This window comes from Heloderma suspectum, chromosome 10 (assembly GCF_057233095.1).
Source record: "Heloderma suspectum isolate Gila_16-S chromosome 10, 16-S_ref, whole genome shotgun sequence".
Classification (NCBI taxonomy): Eukaryota; Metazoa; Chordata; class Lepidosauria; order Squamata; family Helodermatidae; genus Heloderma; species Heloderma suspectum.
This window is the reverse complement of record NC_139467.1, coordinates 1,792,715-1,815,757: the sequence shown is the minus strand read 5'-3', so window position 1 is coordinate 1,815,757 and position 23,043 is coordinate 1,792,715. Positions and strand designations below refer to the sequence as shown.

The 23,043-nt window shown below is 58.7% G+C and overlaps 1 protein-coding gene across 1 annotated transcript; it reads left to right on the top strand.

Moving 5' to 3' along the window:
* The first annotated feature begins 1,196 nt into the window (after positions 1-1,196).
* Positions 1,197-22,859, top strand: NUMBL (NUMB like endocytic adaptor protein). The gene is made up of 9 exons (XM_084814295.1): positions 1,197-1,298; positions 13,432-13,574; positions 14,169-14,243; positions 15,196-15,270; positions 16,045-16,185; positions 18,146-18,350; positions 18,963-19,247; positions 19,748-19,918; positions 20,004-22,859. Exons 2-9 carry the CDS (start codon positions 13,449-13,451, stop codon positions 20,603-20,605), a joined length of 1,680 nt encoding a protein of 559 aa, XP_084670421.1. The 5' UTR covers positions 1,197-1,298; positions 13,432-13,448; the 3' UTR covers positions 20,606-22,859.
* Positions 22,860-23,043: the final 184 nt, after the last annotated feature.

The following is a 23,043-nucleotide window of genomic DNA, read 5'->3' as shown; positions in this document are numbered from 1 at the left end:
CCAATCGTGACTGGAATCCCAGAATGCTGGAGGTATTATTCTAAGGAAGGAGAGCCAGGCCTTGTTCAATGCTCTCCTAAAAGGCAAACGGATGGAGGGCCTTAGCTCAAGGTCGCATCCATCACAGGGACACCTGAAGCCATTTTGCGCCACAGGTCGCTGGACCGCCTGATCTGAGCATTGTATCCCAGCACTAAGAGATCCCCTTCTCTTTCTCTTGTGCTCCCTCTCTCTCATGTTCCCATCCTACCCTTCCTCCCAGGCAGCATATGCGGTTCTCCACAGCACTTTATCCTCACAACAAACTTGCATGCTTGGCACAGCATCACCTGGGAGCTTCCCGCCAGAGTGGGGATTTGAACCCAGGTCTGCCCAGTCCCAGCTGCACTAACCACTACGCCACACCGTTTCTCACTTGTGGAAATGTGGGTGGCGGACGCCTGGGCCAGGCAGGGGCTGCCCTGCTTTGGCCGATGTTCAGGCGCAGGCGCGACATCCAAGGCGCCGCCATTCGGAGCCTCGCGGGCAGGGCCTGGGCAGGCGGAGGGGTCTCCCTCTGGCCGGGCGCCGCGCGGCTCCCTGCGCCCTCCGGCCAGGCCAGGCCGTGCGCCGGGTGCTGCCCGCCCCGCTCGGGCCTTTCCCGGGGCGGGCGGAGCCGCAGCAGCGGCCTCCCGCCTCCCTCGGGGCGCCCAGCAGGGCGGGAAGGCGGGAAGGCAGCGGGCCAGGGGGCTCCTGGACCAGCCGGGCGGGCGGGCGGCGGCCCCGGACCCGCGGCCGGCCCAGGCGTCCGGGGCGCCAGAAGCGCGGGGCCGCCACCCGCTCCGCGAGCCTTTCGCGCCCAGCCCGCGAAGCGTCCGCGCGGGGCGGCGCGGGGCGCCTCGGATGGGAGGGCGGCAGCGAGCGAGCGCGCGCGCGCAGGGCCCGGCCCGGCCCGGCCCGGCCCGGCGCGGCCGACCCCTCGGAGAGGCGCCGCGGCGCCCTCCTGCGCGGGCGAGCGCGCGGCCAATGGGCGGCGAGGCCGGGCGGAGGCGGGCCGCGGTGAGTCGCCCCGACGGCGGGGCGGGCCTCATTTGCGTATTAACGAGCCGGGGGCGTGGCCAGGCCAGCTGGAATGTTTCCCCGGGAGGAGAAGGCGCGTGCGTGCGGCGGCGGCGGGTCGGGGAGCCCCCGGGCGGCGGCGGCGGCGGCGGCGGCGGCGGAAGGGCAAAGGGGGACCGGGCGCGGATCGGCGCCCTCGCGCCCCGTGGATGCCGAGCCGGGAGGAGGCGCCGCCTGTGCTGGAGCCCCGCCGCGCCCGGGTAAGGACCGGGCGGCGGCCGGGGGTGCGGGTGGGGGGTCCGTCCATCTGCCCCTGGGCGCCGGCCAAGCGCCCCTCGCGGGCCGCATCTCCCCCTCCTCGCGGGCTCCCCAAGGCGGCGCCTCTCCTCGGGGCCTCGCCGCTGCAGACGCCGCCGCCGCCGCCTCTCGCCGCCCTCCATCCCCTCGCGGAGATCCGTCTTCGCCCCCGCCCGCCCCGCGTGTGGCGGCCGCCAGGGCCCCCGCCGCCGCCCCTCCCCCGCGCAGGCCGCCCCGGAGCCCCCCCGCGCTGCTTTTGCTGCCGTGATCGAAGATCAACCCTTTCCGGGTTGCCAGGGGAGGGTCGCGGGTGCGGAGGAGGAGAGGGGGGAGGCACTGCATCCCCCTCCCCGCCCGCCGCCGGCTTCGCTCCCACGGGAGGCGACGGCGCCCGGGAAGGGCCGGGGCTGTGCCTCGCCGGCTGGGCTGGATTTCCAGCCAGCCGGTGGGGGGGCGCACCACGCACCATCACCCCCAGCACGAAGAGGGGGGGCTCTAGAATCTCCCTCCCTTTCCAGGATCTGCTTCACCCAGCACTCGGGGGGGGGGGGGGGGATAATGGTTGCCGCGATGCGTTTCCAAGATCGGCTGAAGGGGATGCGTGGGGTTAGGAGGATGCTGGGTCGGTAATTTTTGGGTGGGGTCTTCAGGAAACTTTTCATCCCCTTCCATGTTGCAGGGAGTGGGACAGTAACTTCTCCAGGAAGCCATGAGAAGGGTTGGGGGGCATTCAGGGGGTTCCTCCCAGAGTTGCTCACCCTGCCCATCCCCCTGATTGAGCCGTTTCGAGATCTGTGTGCTCGCAGGGGCTCTTGGGGGCGGGGGGGGGAGCATCAGAAGCTCAGCCAGGTTGCTGATTAATTAAGGGGGGCTGGAGAGTCAGGCGCGGGGCGGGTTGGCTTCTCCTTGGCAAAAAAAGAGAAAAAGCGGTGAATCTTGCAAGCCAGTTGGGGGTGCACAAATGAATTTGCCCTCCCCAAATGATGGGTGTCATCAGGAAAACCTTAAATAGGATCCTTTAAAGAAAACCCTTCACTTTGAGTGAGCATCCCAGGTAGGCTTAGAGCCACCATCACCCCCAGAGACTCCCACATATTTAGCAGAATAGGTTCCAGGGGTTCCCCAAGACCCACTTAGGGGAGTATTGATGACAAAAACTGAAGGCTGATGGGTTTTGGTTTCACCCCAGCTAGCCTGGCTGGGGGTGTGTGTGTCCCCTTCCTTCCAAGTCTGACTTCCCTGTATTTGCAAGCATGGAATTGATGTTCCATGCTTGATGGGGGTTGGACTCGGTGGCCTTGTAGGCCCCTTCCAACCCTACTATTCTATGATTCTATGATGTGTATGTGTGGGGGGGTCGCCATGCCCTCCACCCTCCTGGTCATGGATGTTGCAGGGATTTTGCAGTCTGAGAACAGGTGGCCACAAAGAGCCCAGGTCTTGCAGTGGGCAAGGCGCTGCTGGTGATATTGCAGCGTTTCTTGGAGAGAGAATCGTCACCCCGCACACATCCTGCCTGGGCGGATGGAGGCCCTTGTCTTCCTTTTGCCAGGACCCTGGAGCCACGGGCCCAGCCTTGTTGGCCACGTGTCTGGCGCTGCCTCAGCTATTTTAAGCCTGCTTGTGATGTATGGATTCCTTCACCACCGCCACCCACTTTCTCCAGGTGGGGGTTGGCAGGATGTTCTATGGACTGTCAACTCCCTTTTAAAAACGGACTTTGAGACCAGAGGGACCCCGGGAGGGCAGGACCACATCTCGGTCTCCGGACCTGCAGGCTCAGGACCTGCTCTTTAATATCAGGCCTTGGAACAGAGGAAAGAAGGGTGGGTGCTTATGGGCATGTGTAAAGTACATTTCCCATATCCATTCGCCCCTGTGCATATGGGATTACAGTGGTGGTGGGGGCTGGCAAATGGAAGCATCTTACTTTCAGATGGGTTTGTTTGAGCCCCAGCAACACCTGTTTTAGAAATCAACAGTGCAAGTGGGGAAAATTGCTGTGGTGCTTGGTCCTGTCCCTCCCTGAATAAACAGCTGCCCCCACCCTGGTGGCAAACACATTTAGAAGGCCAGAACCACTTTGCGGTTCATATCAGGTGCAGGGATCCAAGTGATGGTTTTGTGTGCGGGGTGCAAATTTCTTTGCTGGGGCAAATTTCTTTTTCCCATCTGGTCTCTGTTCATTTCTGCCTCCTCTGGCATGCTGGAAAGTATTTGCTTGGGGAAAGAAGTGGATTCAGACAACTGGGACTGCCACAGGTTCTGGGGCAGGGCCCTGTGAGATGAGGAGTGCTCATCAAGAGTGCTTTTGAGCACATTCAGAGTTCTTCCATTTCTCCACTGCATAGCTAGTGGTTATTGTGGGATTTGTGGCTGCAGCACTTCCACACACACACCCGAATTAACTCCTGAACTTGCCTCTCTTTTGCCCCAACGAGAAAGGGCTTTTTGCTGTGGGAGGAATCCAGTGGTGCAAAAGGGGCCCAGCATGACCAGGACTCCGGGTCTTTCTGCCTGTGCAGTGTTTGCAGCTGGCCCAAAGGCAGTGTGGGGGTCATGGAGTCTGTTGCAGGCTAGATGTTGTTGCCCCCAGGGATCCCACCCCCATCGGCTCTTGAAGCCTGGGGGTGCTGGCTGAGTCCCGGGCTTGTGATGGTCTGGGTGGTGTGGGCGCAGGCACGGATGGAGATGGCGTCTGCTTGGAAGCAATGTATTCAGGTGGTGGGAGCCTCAGCTAAGGTGCCCTCGGCCTCCTTGGAGATCGTGCCCACAGGAAGACCTTTCCCCTAATGCCGGGGTGGGGGGTGGCATTCATAGGAAGCTGCCTCGGTGTCCATCGAGCCCAGTACTGTCTACATGGACTGGCAGCCATGGCTCTCCAGTTTTTGCAGGCAGGATTCTTTCCCGCCCTACCTGGATGCCCTGGAGCATCCCCCAGAGCTGTCCTGCCTCCCTGTTCCGAAGAACCGTTGCTTGCCATTGGTCTTCTCATCTGCCCCTTTGGGGCGGAAAAGAGGCACACACGCTGCAGACGGGGTAGCACCAAGGGCTGGCTGAGAGCGCGACGGCCCTGGGGCGAGGCGGCCTCTGCGGCGGCTGTGGGTGTGGGTGCGGCTTCTGCAGTCCATCCGACTGGCCGCAGCGAGGGGTGGCCTCGCCCTGTGCAGGTCTTTCCCAGCCTGGCTTCAGGAGCTCCCTGGTGGTGCTCAGGGCTGGAGCTGGGACCCCCTGTGCGCAGGAGCCGGTGCTCTGCCCAGGAGCGCGGGCAGTCATTGCCCTGCCAGCAGAAGGGGAGATGCCCTGCTGGCTTGAGTCTCTGTGATGGGGGCACTCGATGGGCTTATAGGCTCCTTCCAACGCTGCTACGATCCAAGCCAGGGAGAGGGAGGCGAGCTTTCCCTAGCTGGACTGGGCTTTGCTATTGTTCTCCTCAGGCATCTGGACCAAGGAGGGCAGCTGAGTTCATGGCTTCCCGGACGCTGGTGGAGCCAACAGGAAGTTGGGGAATAAGCCGCAATGACTATTGCCCATTAACAAGGCCCAATTAGCTCCAGAGAGGCACAGCTGCTGCAGCTGTGGCATCTTTCTGCCCAGGGAGCCGAAGGACTCCTGGGGTCTCCCTGTTATGAAAGGAGAGAGGCAGGGGGTTGGGACTCCTGGGTCCTCTCCTAAGCTCTGTAAAGGGAGTGGACAAATGCCCACCAGGCTGTGCAATCGGGGTGGAAGAAACTGGCTGCTGATACTTGCTGGAGCCCGTTCCGCTTGCATTTCGGAAGAGACACGACTGGGATGGTCCAAGGCATCGGGTTTCAGCTAGGCCAGTGGAGCAGGCGGGCGGATTAGCCACTGGCATCTTTGGGGCGGAGTGCTTTGCCAATGTTGCTTTTTGTCCTGGCCTCAACCCTGCTCCCATCGTGCACGTGGGGGTTTGTGTTGCTGGCAGTTCCAGGGGGGGCTTTATTGGCAGCCCCCCTGTCCAGAGCAGTTAGGGTGTTTGGGTGTGCATGCGAGCAGTGGCCTTGCAGTGCTTCCTGGGTCAGTTGGCAGCCTATTGTGCAGAGGGCTGGGCAGGCGGCCCATTTCCTGGGTGGAAGAGGGGGTGCCGCATGCGCGAGGAGTCTGGGCTTCCCCCGTCCTTGCCTGGAGCCTGCTTTGGAAGAGGCACTCTCTGCTGGGAAGGGGGCATCCTCCTCCGGAATCCTTCCCCCAGGAGTTCTTGCGCCCCAGCTGGATCGGATTGGAGCCAGGAGCCCTGCCCTTGGCTCGGGCTCTGTCAGCTCTGTGGGGCTTGGAGGACGGCGAGGAAGAAACAGGCAACTCTCCAGGACTCTGTGGGTGGCGGCCGCCCTCCTGTTTTCCCTCGGCTCCTTGGCAATTTATTTTGATATCTGAGGGTGGGAGGAGAGGCTGTTTGGGGGCAGGCCGGGAACCATTCAGCATTGCTGAATGTTCCCCGCCCAGAGAACTTGGGCTATTGGGCAGCTTGTTTGTTGATTACTACATTTATGTCCTCCCTTTTCTGGCTTGCGAGGTGCCCAAGGCAGCTTACATGGTCCTCCCCTCCATTTTTACCCTCACAACAGCCCTGTGAGACGGGTTAGGCTGAGAGTCAGTGCCTGCCCCAAAGTCGCCCAGGGAGCTTCATCTCCGAGTGGGAACTAGAACCCAGGCCTCCCAAGTCCCAGTCCAGCACTCCCACCATGACACCACTCCGGCTCTCAGGTGTAATTTACAAGCGTAATATCAATGAAAGGGTGGTGGTGACATAACAGGGGAGGTGAGAGGCTGGCAGGCAGGTGGCGGCTGATGCTGGCTCCGGAGCAGAGCAAGGTGGTGAGGCTGGCGGTCCCTGGATAGCCAGGGCAGCCGAGGCAGGTGGTGAACTTTCTCTGTGCGGGGGGGTGGGGGGCAGACATGGTGCGGGGGAGGCTGGCTGGACCTTGAAGCGAGGCCAGGCGCAGGGGCAGGCAGAGGCCTTTCCAGCTCCTCCGCCAGTGCTTCTACGCGGGGCTGCTGCGGAGAGCAGCTGTGCTCTCGCCCTGAGCAGGGCTGGGTGGCCAGGCGGATGCCAACCTCTCTGCTTCTCCACCAGCCCCCCCAGCCTGGTCCGCTGTGCTGGTCTGGGCGTGCGAGGAGGAGCCCCTGTTTCTGGGAGAGCCTGCCACAGAGGCAGCGGCAGTGGCTGGGACTCTCTCGTGCGCACTCCTTCCTTTCTCCCCGAGGACTGCGTGATGTGGAGAGACGGTGGCGGCAGATAAGAGCTGTTGAGCGAATGGGAAGCTCAGAAGAAGCCAGGCGTGGGGTGCAGGTACCAAGTGTGGGAGGGGAGAGGGCGGTCCTGTTGGACTGGCTTGCGAGCATTGTGGTGGAGTGCTCCCTGTGTCTGGAGCAGTGCGCGCATCACAGAAGGCTCAGCCCCCGTACCTTTTGTGAGGGCCCTTTGGCTGCTGTTTTAGAAGGTTTCGGGGTGGGGGGGTTAAATGGCTACAACTGGAGGTGCAGTTGGTGGCCCCTCCCTCCCTGCCAGTTTGAGTGGGGACAGCTGGCGGGGACAGCTGCTCAAGAGTAAGCGAAGCTATTAAATCTGGAGTCAGGACCACGTCTACAAACCAAACCAGAGTTCAGCACACGGAGGGATTGCTTCTTGATTTCCAGGGGGTTGGATGGTGAGTTGCAACTTTTGGCTGCTACTGCTGTCATCATTCCGTTCTCTAGCCTGTTCCAAAAATGGTTCATTATTGGAATGGGGGTGTTGGCGAGGCCATGAGTCACACGGAACATCTTCAGTGAGATGTGTTGTGTGACGTTCTTCATGACTCCAAGGCTTAGGTTCAGACATACCTGGAGACCCTCTTTTTTAATCCCCTCCCACCCAGTCTTTGCACATCGTGGCAGGAGATTTGGGGTCTTAGTGACTGGCACAACATAGGGGGCCCGTTCAGCTAGTGGGCAGTGGCTGGAGCTCTTTGGACACCCCTTCCTTGGGATGGAGTCCTGTGTGGCGCGCCACTTTGGGTTTAGCTGCTGTCCCCCAAAGGCGTCGTTGTAGTCCAGCCAGCCAGGCTGTGCCAGGTGCTTGGCTGGAGATGCTGCAGCAACAGGCTGGTGTGCGTGGGAGACTAAAACAGCAGATTTGGCCTCCTCAGGGAGTGTCGCCAGATGGGCCCTTTGAAGAGCCCCCTCCCCCAGACACACTGGTCCTCCGCTGGTGCCCCTCCATCCAACAGGCTTCTGCCTCCCTCATCCCAGACACACCCCTGGGAGACTTTGCAGCCCTGGTCCATCCCGGGGCTCACTCAGCCCTGCAGCCTGCTCCAGGGTCCAAGGGCATGAGCCACTGCCTCCAGCAAGAGTGCCACGCTATGCAGGCCTCGAGACGCCCGGTCAGGCGTGTGACTGTTGGCAGGCCCTGGGAGGACGAGGGGCTTCCAGCTCAGAAGGGGCCCCTTTGCGGCAGGCCTGAGCCCCGTCCCCTGCTGCGGATCGCTCCAGGCTACTCTGACCCTGATGGTAATGCCTGCGCCACGCCCCTCCCTCCTGGGTCAGATGGGGTTTCCATTCTCTTGCCCGGTACAAGCTTGTCCTGGCCTTGTGGTCCCTGGGAGAGACTCCAGTTCTACCCTCTCCCTTTTTCGGGTGGTTCCTCTCCCCTCCCCCTATCAGCCCTCTTATCTTGTCTGGGAATGGCTTCCATCTGCTAAAGTGGACTCTGCAAAGCCCCCAGCTGCCTGTGTGTGCCAGGCCACAGGAGATGGCGGGGGGGGGGGGAGCTCGCTCCGGCAGCAGCTGAAGCAACAGTCCCTTCTTGGCCAAATGTTTGCTCAGCCGCGGTACAGCTGGTGTGCTTGAGAAGGGGGTGGGGGGAGGGGGCTGGACACACACAGCTGTTGGAGGCGCCCCCCAGGCCATTGGGGCAGCTGTCTTGCCTGATGTGGGGGGCCTCCACGGTGCCCCTTTGTCCCCACCAGCTCCAGTGCGGCTGTTGCACAGGGAAAGCTTGACTTTGCTCGAAGGCCACCTTTAAGCCAGGCCTCCATCTCCTTAGAAATCTGCTCCAGGGTCTCCATTCTTTTTCTCCTCCTCCCTCACCCCCATATACCTAAGAGGGGTCAGAGTCATTTGGGGCGAATTCAGGGTGGGGCTAAACTTGTCTGGCATCTGGACCCCTTTTGTGTGTCTCCACAGCATGCTGGAGGTTGCAAGTGGGGAGACTGGCTTTGTGGCCATGTGCAAGGCCCATGCACCACACAAAAGGGACCCCTGCGCAGTCGTCTGCACCGGCCATTTTCTATGGGGCAGATTTAACGGCCCTGGCCATCTGTGCGATGAGAGGAGGCTGTGTGGGCCTGTGTGAGAGAGAGGGAGGGAGAAGGTCTCTGGCTGCTTTACCAGCCGCCCTTCAGCCCGTGAAGAGTTCTCTAAACTTTTGTTATGACTGAACAGTAGTGTGGGTATTTATCTTCATTATTATTCTCTTCAGCAGACAGCCTTTGCTCAGTGGAGCTGCTCTCTGGCCCAGCTGAGCAACAGCTGCTTCGGTCCTGGCGCCTTGTGCTGCTGGAGCTCCAGCGTTGTGTTCAGGGCCGTCTGGGGGGATGGGGGGAGGTGTGGACCAGAGGGGAGGGTCACCTTTGGTGTACAAGATGGGCGGGGTGGGAGGAGACCAGCTGGGCCAGCAGCCCAGAATTTGGGGTGCCAGCGAAGCAGCGTGCAATCCAGGAGGGGTGCCAAGGTGGGGTGCTGTGATGTTGAAAGGTGGGCTGTGTTCCTCCGCCACTGGCCCCTAGATTCAAGGAGGCCCAACGCAGAGCCTGTGGACCTCTGCAGTTCTCCGTGTCCCTCCCAGCCTCATGCTTCGGAAGGGGTGCCTGAGTTGCTGGTGGTGTGATGCAGTGGTGGCTGGTGTCCACTGCTGCTGGTTGGGGTGGAGTGCAGATCACCAGAGGTAAAGCAGTCTTTTGAATCCCCAGCAGCCCATACTGCAGAAAGGGGAAACTGAGGCCCATTAATTTTAAAGTCAGGAGTGCAAAGGGGGGCAGGAATCCAAATAACCACTCAAAAACACTTCATTGGACCCACATACTCCTTTTACAGCAACAACTCCAACCGCACAGAATCAAGTGATTTTAAGATCATGAGTGCAAAACAGTCGTTGGGGGCGGGGGGGAGGGCAGAGCCCCGAGGCTGGATCAGACCAAGGGTCCATGTAGTCCAGCATTCTTTTCACACAGTTGCCAGCCAGCTGTGGACCAGGAACCCACAAGCAGGGCATGAGTGCAACAGCACCCTCCTGCCCATGTTCCCCAGCAACTGGTGTACATAGGCTTGCTGCCCATGGTACTGGAGGTAGCACATAGCCATCAGGACTAGTAGCCATTGGTAGCCTTCTCTGGGAATTTGTCCAACGCCCTTTTAAAGCCATCCAAGTTGGTGGCCATCACTACATCCTGAGGTATCGAATTCCATAGTTTAACTATGTGCTGTGTGGCAGCAAGCTCTCCTCCTGCATGTCTGCGTGAAAGTAACTGAGAATCCACATAGTACAAAAATCCAGCTTCTGCATGTATATCCAGGACTAAGAAGGATGGGATTACTTAGGAATAAGCACAGACAGCAAGTTCTGAGAGCACTCAAAATCCACCTCTTTACATGTAGTAGTAGGAGTCATTATCATCAGGTACACAGGCACACAGAATACTCATTTGGAGTCACATTTTTCTGTTCCAGCAACAACCTACTTACCACATTACACTGAGAAGGCGAATAAGACAAGTGTTGTTAAGCTTATGAGTGCAAAATGGTTGGGGTGGAAGAATGCACTTGCTCAAAGCAGAAATTCACTCATCCCCTCCCCACTTTCACACACACATAGCAAACATGCACAGAGATCATTGCTAAGCCTCCCCGCCCCCCCAATCCTGATATTGCTCCAGACAACCAGCATCACGGGCAGTTTTTTTTTTAATGAAAAACAAAAATATTGCTAGCCAAAGCAGCTACAAATTTTAAAGAACAGAAATCTTGCCCAAGCAGTCACAATATAATTTACATTTTACTCAGAAGTAAGCAGGGTAAGCTACTGCAGTCTGTTCAGAAGTAAGTAGGACAAGCCTCAGAAGTAAGCAGGACTGAGTCATGCAGCAGCTTTCATTCCTGGCCCTCCCTCGAGCAAGGACATGCTCTTACTGCTTTTCCCTGCTGGGGAGAGGGGGCAGGGGACCCGCCCAAGAAGCTGGTGCCAGATGGGGAACCCCCTGGGTGAATATGTGCTCATCTCTGGCCTCTTAAAAAAAGGCAACGAAGGGGAGAATCAGAAAGGAGAGTAAGACATTTACAACAACAAAATAAGCAACTTATCTGCTGCCTGTTCTCTCTCTCTCTCTCTCTCTCTCTCTCTCTCTCTCTCTCTCTCTCTCTCACACACACACACACACACACACACACACACACGGAGTTTTTGTAACAACACTCAAACATCTATTAATTTCATTCACATACACATTCACTATCTCATGGACTGGTGGTCAAAAAGGCAAAACACAATGTACTTTACATATTTAGCATGCATGCCGCCACTGCTGTGCTCAGTATTCACAAATGTGTTCCATGCTCTTGAGGAATCGGGGAGAGGAAGTGGCTACTGAGTTCCTGCTCTATTAGAAATACCCAGAAAGAATTAGTATTTTTTTAAACCTGATTGGCTGAAGGGAAAATGTGTAAAGTGACTGTGATTGACTGGGGCACCTACTTTCCTGCCCTTTTCTGGCCCTCTGTTCAGCTGCATCAAGATGCCTTGGAGGGAGGAATTTAAGAGCACATATGCAATGTATACTTTTGGCACTGGCACACGCCCTGCCTGCTGGGTGTCCGTTGCTGTTTCTCGATGCGGGCACCTCCACTAGCACTGCCCTGCTGCAGAGGAGAACAGAGCTTCTTCAGCAAGCTCTCCTCTGTGCATGTGCCATCTGGGGAGTGATTGTAGAGCTCAGAGAAGTCTGTTCAGGTACTCTGGCTGGTGTGACGCACATGGGAAGGCGTGGAGGTTTATTTTGCTCCTAAGTGGGACTTTGATGCAGGCAGGGGACACGGGTGGGGCTCTGCTCTCCCATCCTCTGAGACGGGCCCTGCAGGTGAGGCTGAATTGTACGTTCCTTATGTAGCATCGCCCCTGTGCTTGACAGGTCCTGCCCTGCTGAGCTTGCACTCTAAAGTCTGCAGCGGGGCAGACAACAGAGGAATTGGGGGTGGGGTGGGCAGGAGGAGAAGGCGTGGGAGAATTTGCGGGGATCGCAGGCGCGTGTATTCAGGCTTAGGCTCAGTGGTCTGTGGGGAGTCGGGCCTTTGCACCACAGAGAAGGTGGGTTTTGAGGAGCCCCTGAAGGGTGGGCAGCACGGGAGGAAGGGCAGGGGCCTCTGGGGGAGCAGGAGACCTTGGGCGGCTGAGGGTGCTGGAGCTGGAGGAGTGACTGTCGCCAGTGGGGATGTGTGGGGATAGAAGGGTGGCAGGAAGGGGGGGGGCCGTGGAAGGCTTTGCAGGTCAGGACGAGGCGTTTGTGCAGTGGGGGGGCTCCTCATCAGCTTAGCCGACTGGCTCATCGGATCCAGTATTCCTCCTCCACCTGGTAGTGGCTCCGCGGCCACTGGAGCACGGCTGCCGAGGCCCAGTGATGGGCTGGCGCCTCGTGCCTCTGCCCTGCTCCCGCGCAGTGGCTCCTGCCAGTCCCGCTGAGCATGGCTCGAGCCCTAACGGCCCCCCTGCACCACGCCTATGCGCTGTGCCGCACAGCACCGCCACCACCATGGGGAGCCAGCCGGGGCCCAGGAGCAGTTTGCAAAGGGTCCAGGTTGGGGGTGGGGGGCACAAGATTCCTGCAGCTCCGTTGTGTCTGAGCAGTGGCATTCCCGAGCCAGCTCGACATCTGTAACCCACATTGGCCATTTGTCCTCCTGGCCGTGCGCTGGGCTGGGGACAGCCGCTGGTACCTCGGAGTGCAAGGCCTTCTGTGCAAGGCTGGCCCCTTTCTTTCCCTGGCAGAGCCCCTGTGCACTTAGCAGCATGGCTGCAAGCCATCACCCAACGGCTTGCTGCCCTTCGAACTCCAGCAACATGCTGGGACAGAAGGGCGCAGTCCCTGCCAAGAAGAGGGTGGCGGCCGCGCCTGCATTTCTCCCGCCCTCTGAGATCCAGGAAGCCGCGGGCCGCCTGCACTGTCCGGCGTGTGGCTTCCGGGGGCCTCAGGCTGGTCTGGCCCAGCACAGCTCTTCTTGTGTGGTGTGCTTGACTTGCAACCGCAGGAGGAGGACTTGGGCCTAAAGCAGCCCGCTGTTCAGTGCCAGGACGTAGCCCTTGCAAGAGTGCTTCTGGGTGTGTTTAGAGTGCATTTCTGTCATCAGCCTGTCTCTAAGCATCAGGGGAAGAAGGCTTTCAGGCTGCAGCACTTAGTTCCCAAGCAGACGGTCTGAGCCCGGGTTCCTTCTGGGCCGAAGGGAGTGGGGGATTTTTCTTGTCTTAGAATGAGACACCCCAGTTAAATCAGAGAGGGTGAGATCAATGGAGGGGGGCATGCAAAACCGGCGGAAGTACCCATTCTCCCTCCCTGCTTCCTTGGCTTTGGCATCGCTTTGATCTTGGGGGGCCAAAGCTTCCTGGAAATTTGTGTCCCAATCCATGTTTGCGAAAAAAGGAAAGTTAGAGGGGGAAAGGGTGGGGGGGGGCAAGTCCCCACCTTTCTGCTGCTGTGCCTCATTCTGGCTTGCTCTCCTGTTTCTGCTTGCTATTTGGGCATGGAGGAGATTCACTGCTGGCGGAGAGGCGTGTGTGTGTGGGGGGCAGAATGCTCCCAGCCACCCGCTCCCCAACTGTGAGAGGAGTGCTCCCGGGACAGCTGGGTCCCCTGTGGCTTTTGTGGGCTGCCCGCAGGGGTGGAGGAGGCCTTGACTCATGCCAGCCCTCCAGGCTCTGCTTGTGCCCAGGAGGTGGTGGGATTGGAGCCCAGAGCCCAGCCCCATCACCCTTGCGTTTCAGCAGCCCGGCGCTCCTCCTGCCCGTGCTTTGGGCCAGCGGAGCTCAGCCCCGTCCCTTCCTGCCCTCAGGCGCACAGGGGTCCACAATGAACAAGCTGCGGCAGAGCCTGAGGCGCAAGAAGCCGGCGTACGTCCCTGAGGCCAGCCGGCCCCACCAGTGGCAAGCGGATGAAGAGGCCGTGCGCAAGGGGCGCTGCAGCTTCTCTGTGCGGGTGAGTGGGGCCGGGCGGGCTGGGCTGGGCTGGGCTTGGCACCCCTTTCCCCGCCCCATCAGGTCCAGGCTCCTGCTCCGCTGGGAGGGCCAGGTGCGAGGGAGGGCTAGCCCTGCTCTCAGCTGGGCAAAAGGGGGGTTCCGGTGGGGGAGCTTGTCGGGCTGGGGCACCTGCTGGAATCCCTCTTCTGCACAATGGAGAAAGGGCTGGGGCCGGCCCTCTTGGCTCCTGTTTTTCTATCTGCAAAATGGAATCTGCAGGGGGGCCCCTTGCAGGGGCAACCCAGGCTATCCTGAGTAGTGGATAGGGACCCGAGTTCAGCCACCAGGGCCCCTTAGAGCATAACCGTGGAACCCAGGGGGCGGAATGTAGAGGAGAGTGCCTCCGCACCTGTGCAGAAGGCCCGTTTTATCTCCAGTTCGTAACCACGGGATCTGTCCACATAGAAAGACACGCCTTGGATTAAGACCAAGGCTTTGTCTTCTCAGGCAGCTGTGAGCAGTCACTGAGAGGTGTGATTCCCTTCTGTGGACCCACAGGGAAGGGTGGAACAGGGAGGAAGGATCTCATCCTAAATGACTTTCTCCCCTGTAGTACCTGGGCCATGCTGAAGTCGAGGAGTCCCGGGGCATGCATGTTTGTGAAGAAGCCGTGAAGAAGCTGAAAGCCGTGAGTGGGGGGCTCCAAGGGCAGGGGGCAAATTCGACCAGCGCCTTGTTGTCCTTGGGAGAATGCACAAGGAGGCTGGTGCACAGGGGTTGGCCACCTCTTGGGTGTCCGTGATGCCCTTGCACACCTACTCTGCTGGGTCCTCTCCTCAGGGAGCTGCATGCAAGGAGCAACGCCGTGTGTTCCCTTGGGGGGACTGGGGGCTGCTGGCCAGAAGCTGGGGCAGGGCTGGGTCACTGCAAGGTGGGCTCTGTTCCTGCTGGAAGGCCTTGCCCTTGATCGGTGGGCTGTCTGAGAACGCCCCATAATGCGTTAGATGGCAAAAGAGAACGGTTTAAAAAATAATTCTTGTGAGCTGAAGGCCACTGCAAAATTTCTAACAAATAGTGTTTACGTTCCGTGTCCTGTTCACCAGGTAGAGGCAGGAAGGGTCTCCCAGAGAGGTGCATTACTGGGATCACGCCAAGGGTCACCTTTCCACTGTTACAGAGCTGCCAATAGTAGCGAAGTATTTTTGAAACTGGTTGATCAAATTGGTTTCAACCAATTTAATCAATTGATTACATTTACATAAATGTATAGGGACTAAAATAATCAATTTGAAGGGAAAACCCCATATTTTGCATCTCTGCTGCAGCCGCCACTCTCTCAGAGAAGAGGCCCTCAGTCTCCTGCAGGGGAATGGGGCTGAGCCACGGAGAGTTGCTGCGGCCGCCGCCAGTCAGGCAGTATTGTGCTAGATGGGCCCAGGGCCTGGCTCAGTCTGCAGCAGCTTCCGATGTTCCTAAGCGGTGCATGTCTTGTCTGCCATGACTGTGGTGGGATGAGTGGCAAGAAGGGCCGAATGCCAAGGTCTCTCCCCATTTCCTGCCCAGCAAGTCCTTTTTGTAGGGCCAGCGTGGGGTCTTGCTTTTCACCCCCAATGTTGCTGTCCCTGTTTTGGCCCCCACAGAGCGGCCGCAAATCCGTGAAGTCCATGCTCTGGGTCTCAGCCGACGGACTGCGTGTTGTGGACGACAAGACCAAGGTATGGCATTCCAGGGGGTGGGGAGCTCAGGGCAAGAGCAGCAGGCGGTGGGGGCAGTTCCATCCCCACCATCTCCAGTGAAAGGCTCTTGGTGGAGACCTCCCTGCCCGAGAAAGGACAAATGGTCTGGCCGGACTAGAGGCAGCTTCCTATGAGTGGGAGGAGGGCTGAAAAGCAAGATGTGGAGCTGGACCGGGGGGGGGGGGGGGGATTTTCAATGCTGTGACTCTCCTTCTTCTCTCTCCCACCCTCCAGAGTCAAACAGGCCTTTCCTCGCTTCCAGGGGGGTCCTGGTCAGTGCAGCTGGGAGCCCCAGGGAGCACCCTGCCCCTTGGTTTTAGGGGGAGGCTTTTCTTGTGCCATCACACTGGCTCATGCATAGAATTTTGCAGGCGGCCCAGATGACAGGAGTCTTCCGCTTCTAGCCTCCCCGTGTTTTCCTGCTGCTTCTTCAGCCTTTTTTCTTACCAGAAAAATCTGTTAAGGTGAAAAAGACAGGGGAGCTGCACAAGGCCTCTGGCTCATAAGCGCCATGACCCTCCCTCCACCTGGCAGCCCTCTTCATCTCTCAGGGTGCCTGGGGCCCCAACATGCCAATAGTGACAAGGAATAGTAAGAGTGTGGTAATGCAGAGCAGCCCAGAGCATGTGCAGAGTGCCTTTCCTCTCAGCATGGAGCATGCTGGAAGGCATGGTTCCCAGGCAGGCCAGAGCCTCTCCTTCCTGAAATGGGAAGAAGCCGCTGCCACCGCCTCCTGGGCGTCTTTCTTTCCAGGATCTCATCGTGGACCAGACGATCGAGAAGGTCTCATTCTGCGCCCCAGATCGCAACTTCGACAAGGCCTTTTCCTACATCTGCCGAGACGGCACCACCCGGCGTTGGATCTGCCACTGCTTCCTGGCACTGAAGGATTCGGTGGGTGGCGTCCTTGTGGCGCTGTGCAGGGCCCCCCCCATCCATAATCCCCAGAGCAGACACACATGCTGTACCAACCGTCCTTGGCGTGTGCGTGCGTGTGTGTGTGCATACAAACCACACGTGCTGTTGTGGCTTTTGCCCCATACAGGGTGAAGCCTCAGAATCGCGTACACAGCCCGAATGATCTCTTGGCACCCTTTAACCACCTGCTTGTGCACACAGCTACAATACAGTCCTCAGGGCGCAATCCTATCCGGATAGTCGCCAGCCCCAACTATGCTGTGCAGGGCAGCTGGAGCAGGGAGGGGACCCTCTTCTCTGTGCCCCCCCTCCTGCATTCTGGCTAGATGGGCGATTTTGGCTGTCTAGCTGCGGTTTCGGGGAGGGGGAGGGGAGGGGAGGAGGCCACGCAGCGCATAGCAACATGTATAACACGGTCTCTGTCCCGCCCCTGGGACCGCCCCCTTTCCCTATCTCCGTGCCCCATTTCTGAGCACGTAGAGAACCGTGCCGGCTACAAGGGGGCGTGGAGCATGGTTTCTGGGAACCACATTCAGAGCTCTGGTGCCTAGTGGCCATAGGATTGTTCCCTAAACCAGTTTGACTGTCGTGGCTTCTGCCTTGAGATAGAAGTGGCTGTAGTTTGATTAACTGGTCTATTTTAAAGCCTGTAACGCAAGCCCACGCTTTAGATCAGGGGCAGGAGCACTGGCGGCCTCCACTTGTTTTGGCCTACAGCTCCCATCATCCCCCACTACTGGCGATGCTGGCTAGGGCTGATGGGACCTGTGGGCCAAAACCTCTGGAGGGCCCCAAGCTGCCCACCCCTGCTTCAGATTGTTCTCCTAAACTAAAACACAACATAGGGGTGTGTGAAACTTCCTGAGCACCATTTCATGGTGAGGGCACTGTGCGTGTATTGATTGGGGCATCATGTTGCCCAGGCCACCATCCTAAGGACATGAGCCAAGCTGCTCCAGGCCAAGCAGGGCCCAGCATCCGGTGTCCCACAGCAGCCCGGCAGATGCCTCCGAGGGAAGCATGCCTCCCCCTTTCAGGGGACCCCTCGTGGCAAAGACTTCCCCTTTCGGGAAGGCCTTGAAACCAGATTGGTTAATAGTGCTTTTAGCTGTGATAATATTTTGAATTCTGGTGTGTCTCATATGGGCCCTGTTTTTATTGGTGCTCTCATTATTCACCACTATGTTTTGCTTTGCTACTCAGGGTTTTTAAATTGCATTTTTAATTTTTGATATTGTTACTGTTAATTTTTGTTTTGAATCGCTAGTCGCCTTGTGCTTTCAAGGAGAGTTTTTTTTGGTTTTTTTAAATAAACAAGTAAAGCAGCCCATCCAGACCAGGTCCCCCATCCTCTGTGCCTAGAGTCTCCAACATGGTGCCCACAGATGCCTCTCATGGTGCCCGCCAGGCTCCCTGCTGCTCCTGATTTCTTAAGAGTTTTCAAAATAATAATAATAATAATAATAATAATAATAATAATAATAATAGTTGTTGCTGTTGTTGTTGTTGTTGTTGTTTTACTGGGAGGCTGGCATGCTGCAAATCAAAGTGCTGTCTTGCAGCACCATCTTTATTTGGGTTCAAAAGAGGTGTTTTGTGTTTTGGAGCTCACATCCCCCCTCTGCCTTATACTGAGGTTCTTGGGCAAGTTACTTTCCGTTGAACCTCACCAGTTTTCCTTCTGGCAAACGGTATTCTGTGACCGGCCATGCCCAGCCTGATAGCCATTTTATGAATGGGCAAGTCCCACCCCCCATGGCAGCCATTTTGCTAGAGCACCCACAACACTCTCCTAAAATACCAAATGTGCCCACTGACCAAAAAAGATTGAGGACCCCTGTGCCGTGCTGTTCCCCGTCTGACTTGCCCCCGCTGCTCTGACTGCTTCTCCATGTCTTCTGCTTGCCCCCTTCTCCCCCCACCCCCCACATCCCAGGGTGAGCGCTTGAGCCATGCTGTGGGCTGCGCCTTTGCTGCCTGCCTGGAGCGCAAGCAGAAGCGGGAAAAGGAGTGCGGCGTGACAGCCTCCTTTGATGCCAGCCGCACCAGCTTTGCTCGCGAGGGCTCCTTCCGCCTGCCAGGCCCCCCTGCCTCCACCACACGGCCCTCGGGAGCACGGCCCCCACAGGACAGGAAGAAAGGTAGGAGCCTCCTGCCGCCCCAGCCTCTTGGCTGGGGATGCTGCCTCTGGGAGTGGCAGCCCTGAACCAAGCGCCCCTTTTCTCCAGATGGCTTGGCTAACCTTATGCCTTCGTTTAATGCTTAATGGGAGCAAGCCAGGATTAAGTGGTGGTTTCAGTTCCTGGCTTTTTCTCAAACTGTAGTGGCAGCAAAGAATCCCCAGTTCCATGGGTTTGGAATCACAAGGAACTGTGGTTAGTTTAAAAACAGACAGGGATGCTTCTTGCCACCACTCCTCCTATGTGCTGGGGTAGGGCTGAGTGCCCGAGGCGAAGGCTTGCTGTGGCTTGCTGTGCTTGTAGCAGGCTGACGGGCAATTAGATCAAATGTAAAAATCACTAAGTGATGAACCATGATTTCCTGTTACATCTGAACCAAGGCTATGTCTCCATAGCAGTGGTGGAACGAGTTTGAATCCAGACCTCAAAGTAGTGAGTGTCCCGGTGGTGATGGCATGGGGCCGGGGGTAGCGACAAGGGAGGAAGTTGAGGGGCTGATGGGCGGTTCCAGAATTCCTACCATGAGGGTCCAGGGAGCAGCCCTCCGGGACTCCAAGGCTCTCTCTTTCCCAGCAGCGGCAGCAGTGCCCTCGGCTCCTCCCCCGGTCCTGGTCCCGGCCCAGCCCGGCAGCACCTCTCCGCCCCAAGGGGCCCTGTCGCCGGAGGAGAAGGCTGAGCCGGGGGGCGCCCGTGCCATCCCCCGCCGCCACGCCCCCTTGGAACAGCTGGTGCGGCAGGGCTCCTTCCGAGGGTTCCCCACCCTGAGCCAGAAGAACTCCCCCTTCAAGAGGCAGCTCTCCTTGCGCCTGAATGAGCTGCCCTCCACGCTGCAGCGCACAGGCCACGGGGGCGGCGCAGGTGAGGATGCGGCCAGGGCACCTTGGGAGGGCTGGGGCAAGAGGGGTGGCCTGTGGAGGAGACCCTGCTGCATGCCCGCCCGCCCGGAGGAGGCAGCACGACGGCCGCTTCGCGGAGGCAGCGCTGCAGGGCGTCCATGGCGGCCAGGCCAGGCAGAGCGTGGGCTGCGAAAACGCTGGGCGGGGGGCCCTTCTGCGGAGGAGCACGGCGCCACCAGTGGCCTCGCCAGACCCAGGGAGCTCCGGGGACCTTCCCTTTCCCGCCCCTGGGGACAAAGCCTGCAGGGGTGGGCAGGACAGCCGGCAGGGCGCCAGCCTCGCAGCCACTTGGGAGCGGCGGGCGGGCCTCTGCCGAGGAGGACGCACCAGCGCCAGGACCAGCACAGCAGCTCCCTGGGGGGGCATATAGAGGCCTGCGGGGGGCTTGGGCCTGCGGAAGCTCCTCTGGCAGTGGGAGGTGAACCCAGCAGCACCCTGACCCTCAGCCTTCCCTTGCTGCAGTCATAGAACTCGACTCGACTCCCAACGGGGACTCCGACGGCATCACAGCCCTCTGCAGCCAGATCGATGCGTCGCTCGCCCAGCCGGCTGGGGAGCCCCCCGACGGCACGGCTCTCGGCGGCGCCCTTGGGCACATGGCGGCCGCGATGCCCACAGAAGGGGGCAGCACAGGTACGCCCGGCCCTTCCTGGACCCTGCGCTCCCGGAGGCCCTGTCCCGTTCGTGGGGTCAACGCGTGTTCCTCTTGCTCCCCCAGGCTCCTCCACGCGGACGGACCCCTCTGCAGGAGCCCCCGTGCCCCCCCCCCTCCAGCCGGGGCATAAGCGGACGCCGTCGGAGGCCGAGCGCTGGCTGGAGGAGGTCGCCCAGGCTGCCAAGGCCCAGCAGCAGGTGGCGATTGCCGTGGCGATGCCCACCCCCCTGCCTGCCTTTCCTCTGAGCTATGACGCAGCCCCCCCGCCCGTGGCCATGTTTGCCCCCCCCCACATGCAGCCTGCTTTCGTGTCGCTGGGGGCGGCCTACCCCCCCGCAGGGCCCTACGCCACCCTGCCCAGTGCGCCAGTGGCGGGCATCACTCCCTCCCAGATGGTGGCCAACGCCTTCTGCTCCGCCACGCAGGCACCTGCCAGCTCCCTGGGCACCAGGGCCTTCCCTCAGGGCCTGATGGGCCCAAGCCGGCCCAAAGCCAATGGGGCCACCTGGCCCCCCGAGCAGAGCCAGCCAGCCCCCCCCGACCCCCGTCAGGAGCCCCCCGACCCCTTCGAAGCCCAGTGGGCCGCCCTCGAGTCCAAGGCTCCTTCGGCCACGCCAAGCCCCTTCTCTGGTGACCAGCAGAAAACCTTTGAAATAGAACTGTGACCCCACTTTCAGTGGCTGGACAGCTTAGACACCCCCTCCCCCCACGTGAGAGTCTGCTCTGTGGCTCATCAGCACCAACATGCCCCACGCCCCCCCTTTGGACAGCTCCCTGGATCCCCCAAAGAATGGCCTGACAACACTCTCCCCAGAACTAACGGGGCTACAACACTCTCCCCAGAACTAACGGGGCTCCTGGCTTTGAACCGGCATAGCCACGTGTGCGAAGCAGCTGTTGTGGGGCTGGGCAGTGCCCTGCCTGTGGGTCCCAGTGTGGGCAGTCTGGGCTGTGTAGAAGCTGCAGGGTGGGGAGAGAGAGGAGAGGGGCCACCTGGGAACTGTCCCGGTGAGGAGTTCTACCGGCTGCAGGTGGGGGGCTGCTCTTCGGAAGGCTGCAGAAGCGGCTCTGGTGGAACCTCCCTCCCTTGGCTGTCCTGGGCCCAGGCAGAATGCAGAGGTGAACCTCTCTCCCCCCTCCCCCCCATTAGTATGCTGGGATGGGGGGATAGGGCAGAACAAGCAAATGGAGGCTCTCTTGCCACAGCTTCCACGAGCATTGCATGGGGCAGCTGTGGGGGCTGATGGTTCCAGCTGGCCTGGGACCACCTCGTTCTGACTTCCACGCCCCAGCCGTGTTTCCCTTCCTCTGTTTCAGGAGCCAACGCCTCTCCTCTCATGTTTTGCCTTCCCACGTCTCCTTCTGCAGAGCCCCCCCCCCCCCCAATAAGCAGGGCAGTGATTCTCTGGAGTACTCAGTCCTACAGCAGGGAGCTCCCCAGGTCTAGCAACATGAGTTTTCTCTCTTGGGACTCCCAAAACAAGAACTGGGCCTAGGAAAGTGTCCTCTCGAGGAAGCAGCATCCCCTTCGCAGGGTGAGGGCTGGTCCTGATTTCACCCTTCTGGAGTGGGGCAAGATGCCATGTGGCTGGAGGAAGGTAGAATTGGCCACTCTAGGCGGCCCTGCCCCTCCTCCACCTATGAGCCTGTCTGTGAAGCAACATGTAGTTTGGGCCTTAATTTGATTATGGGGCCGGTAACCCTCCAGAATGGGCAAATAAAAAAATGCTAAACCCATGCATTTTTCTCTGAAGCATCTGCACAATACATTCCTGTTGTAAAAACCAGTTTAAACTTTTATTTGCACACAGACCACCAACTATGAACCTAACAGCCCCACTATAGGTGCTGTAGGGGGTGTCCAGGTGGGATTCAAGCCTCCTTATTTTTGCTCCTTGGTTCTTCCAGTGGCTCCACAGGGGGACCTTAGTCCTTGCTCCCCTCCTGCCTAATGGGTTTGGGGAGAGTGCTGGGGGGCAGGAGGATATACCTGCTGCAATGGTGATTGCTGAAGCACTTGAAGCAAATACTTTGAATCTATTGTCGTTGGGGGGGATGTTCTGGTTGTTGCTGGATCTTGGTGCTCAAATTATGGGGAACTAAGGGGCAGCTGGGGCATTATGGGGGGCGGGCAGCCTCCCATCTCGCAAGGGCCCTCTTGTAGCAGCTGTTAACGAGTCTACAGGGTAGGCCGTGACTTGGCTAAACTCAGAGGGGAACAGGGAGTTGTGGATTTCTGCAAGGTCCCCCAATCTCCCTCCCCCAGGAGAGGGGAAATGAATTTGGAAAGTGAATGCATTTACATGTGTGTGTTTTTTAAAGCATGCCTCAAAGTCATATTTCAGAAATGAAGTTGAAAACTTTAAAATGAGATTGCACCAAATTTCAGACTTGTGAGCTCCGGGGAATGGCTGAGCTTCAGGGACAGTGTGGGGGCGGGGGAGGAAGGAGTAACTGTGCACTGCAGCCTTGGCTTGGTGGCTCTGCAGTTGCCTGCTGGGGCGCAGTGGAGCCGGGCACCCTCTGCTCAACAGAGCTGTTAGACTGCAGGCTCAGTTCACAGAAGGCAGCCAGACGGTCACGCCATGGCCAAGAGGGAAAATGTGTTTTGAGTGGGTGGGTAGAAGCCCCGAGTGCATTTCTTCAAATGGGCTGGACATCTCCCAACTGAGCTGCCACTGCTTTTCTCCCTCCGCTGCCCCCTCCTAGGCCAAGTGAGCATCTGGGTAATGCAGAGAAAGAAGGAAAGGTGGGGGGAGGCACAGTTCTCCTCCCCCACCTAAACTTCCTGGACATAAAAAAGAAAAAGGGACAGTGGGGAGGTATTTTCTATCTTATTTCCAAATGTTTTGTATTAAAGAATCCCACATATTTGTATTATATAATAAATAACAAATAAAGCCAGTAATATAATAACCCAATTTGGGGTGATGTGTGCATCTACTTGCAGCTGTGTGCACCTAGTAGCAAACTTTCCTCACTGCCTTAATCCTGCTGCTTAAACTTGTTTCCAAAATGAGGAACTTCTGTGTATGGCTGTAGTTTTCACTTTAAACAAGCTACAGAATTTGGGTTTTTCCCCCAAGAGGGCAAGATTGGTCCC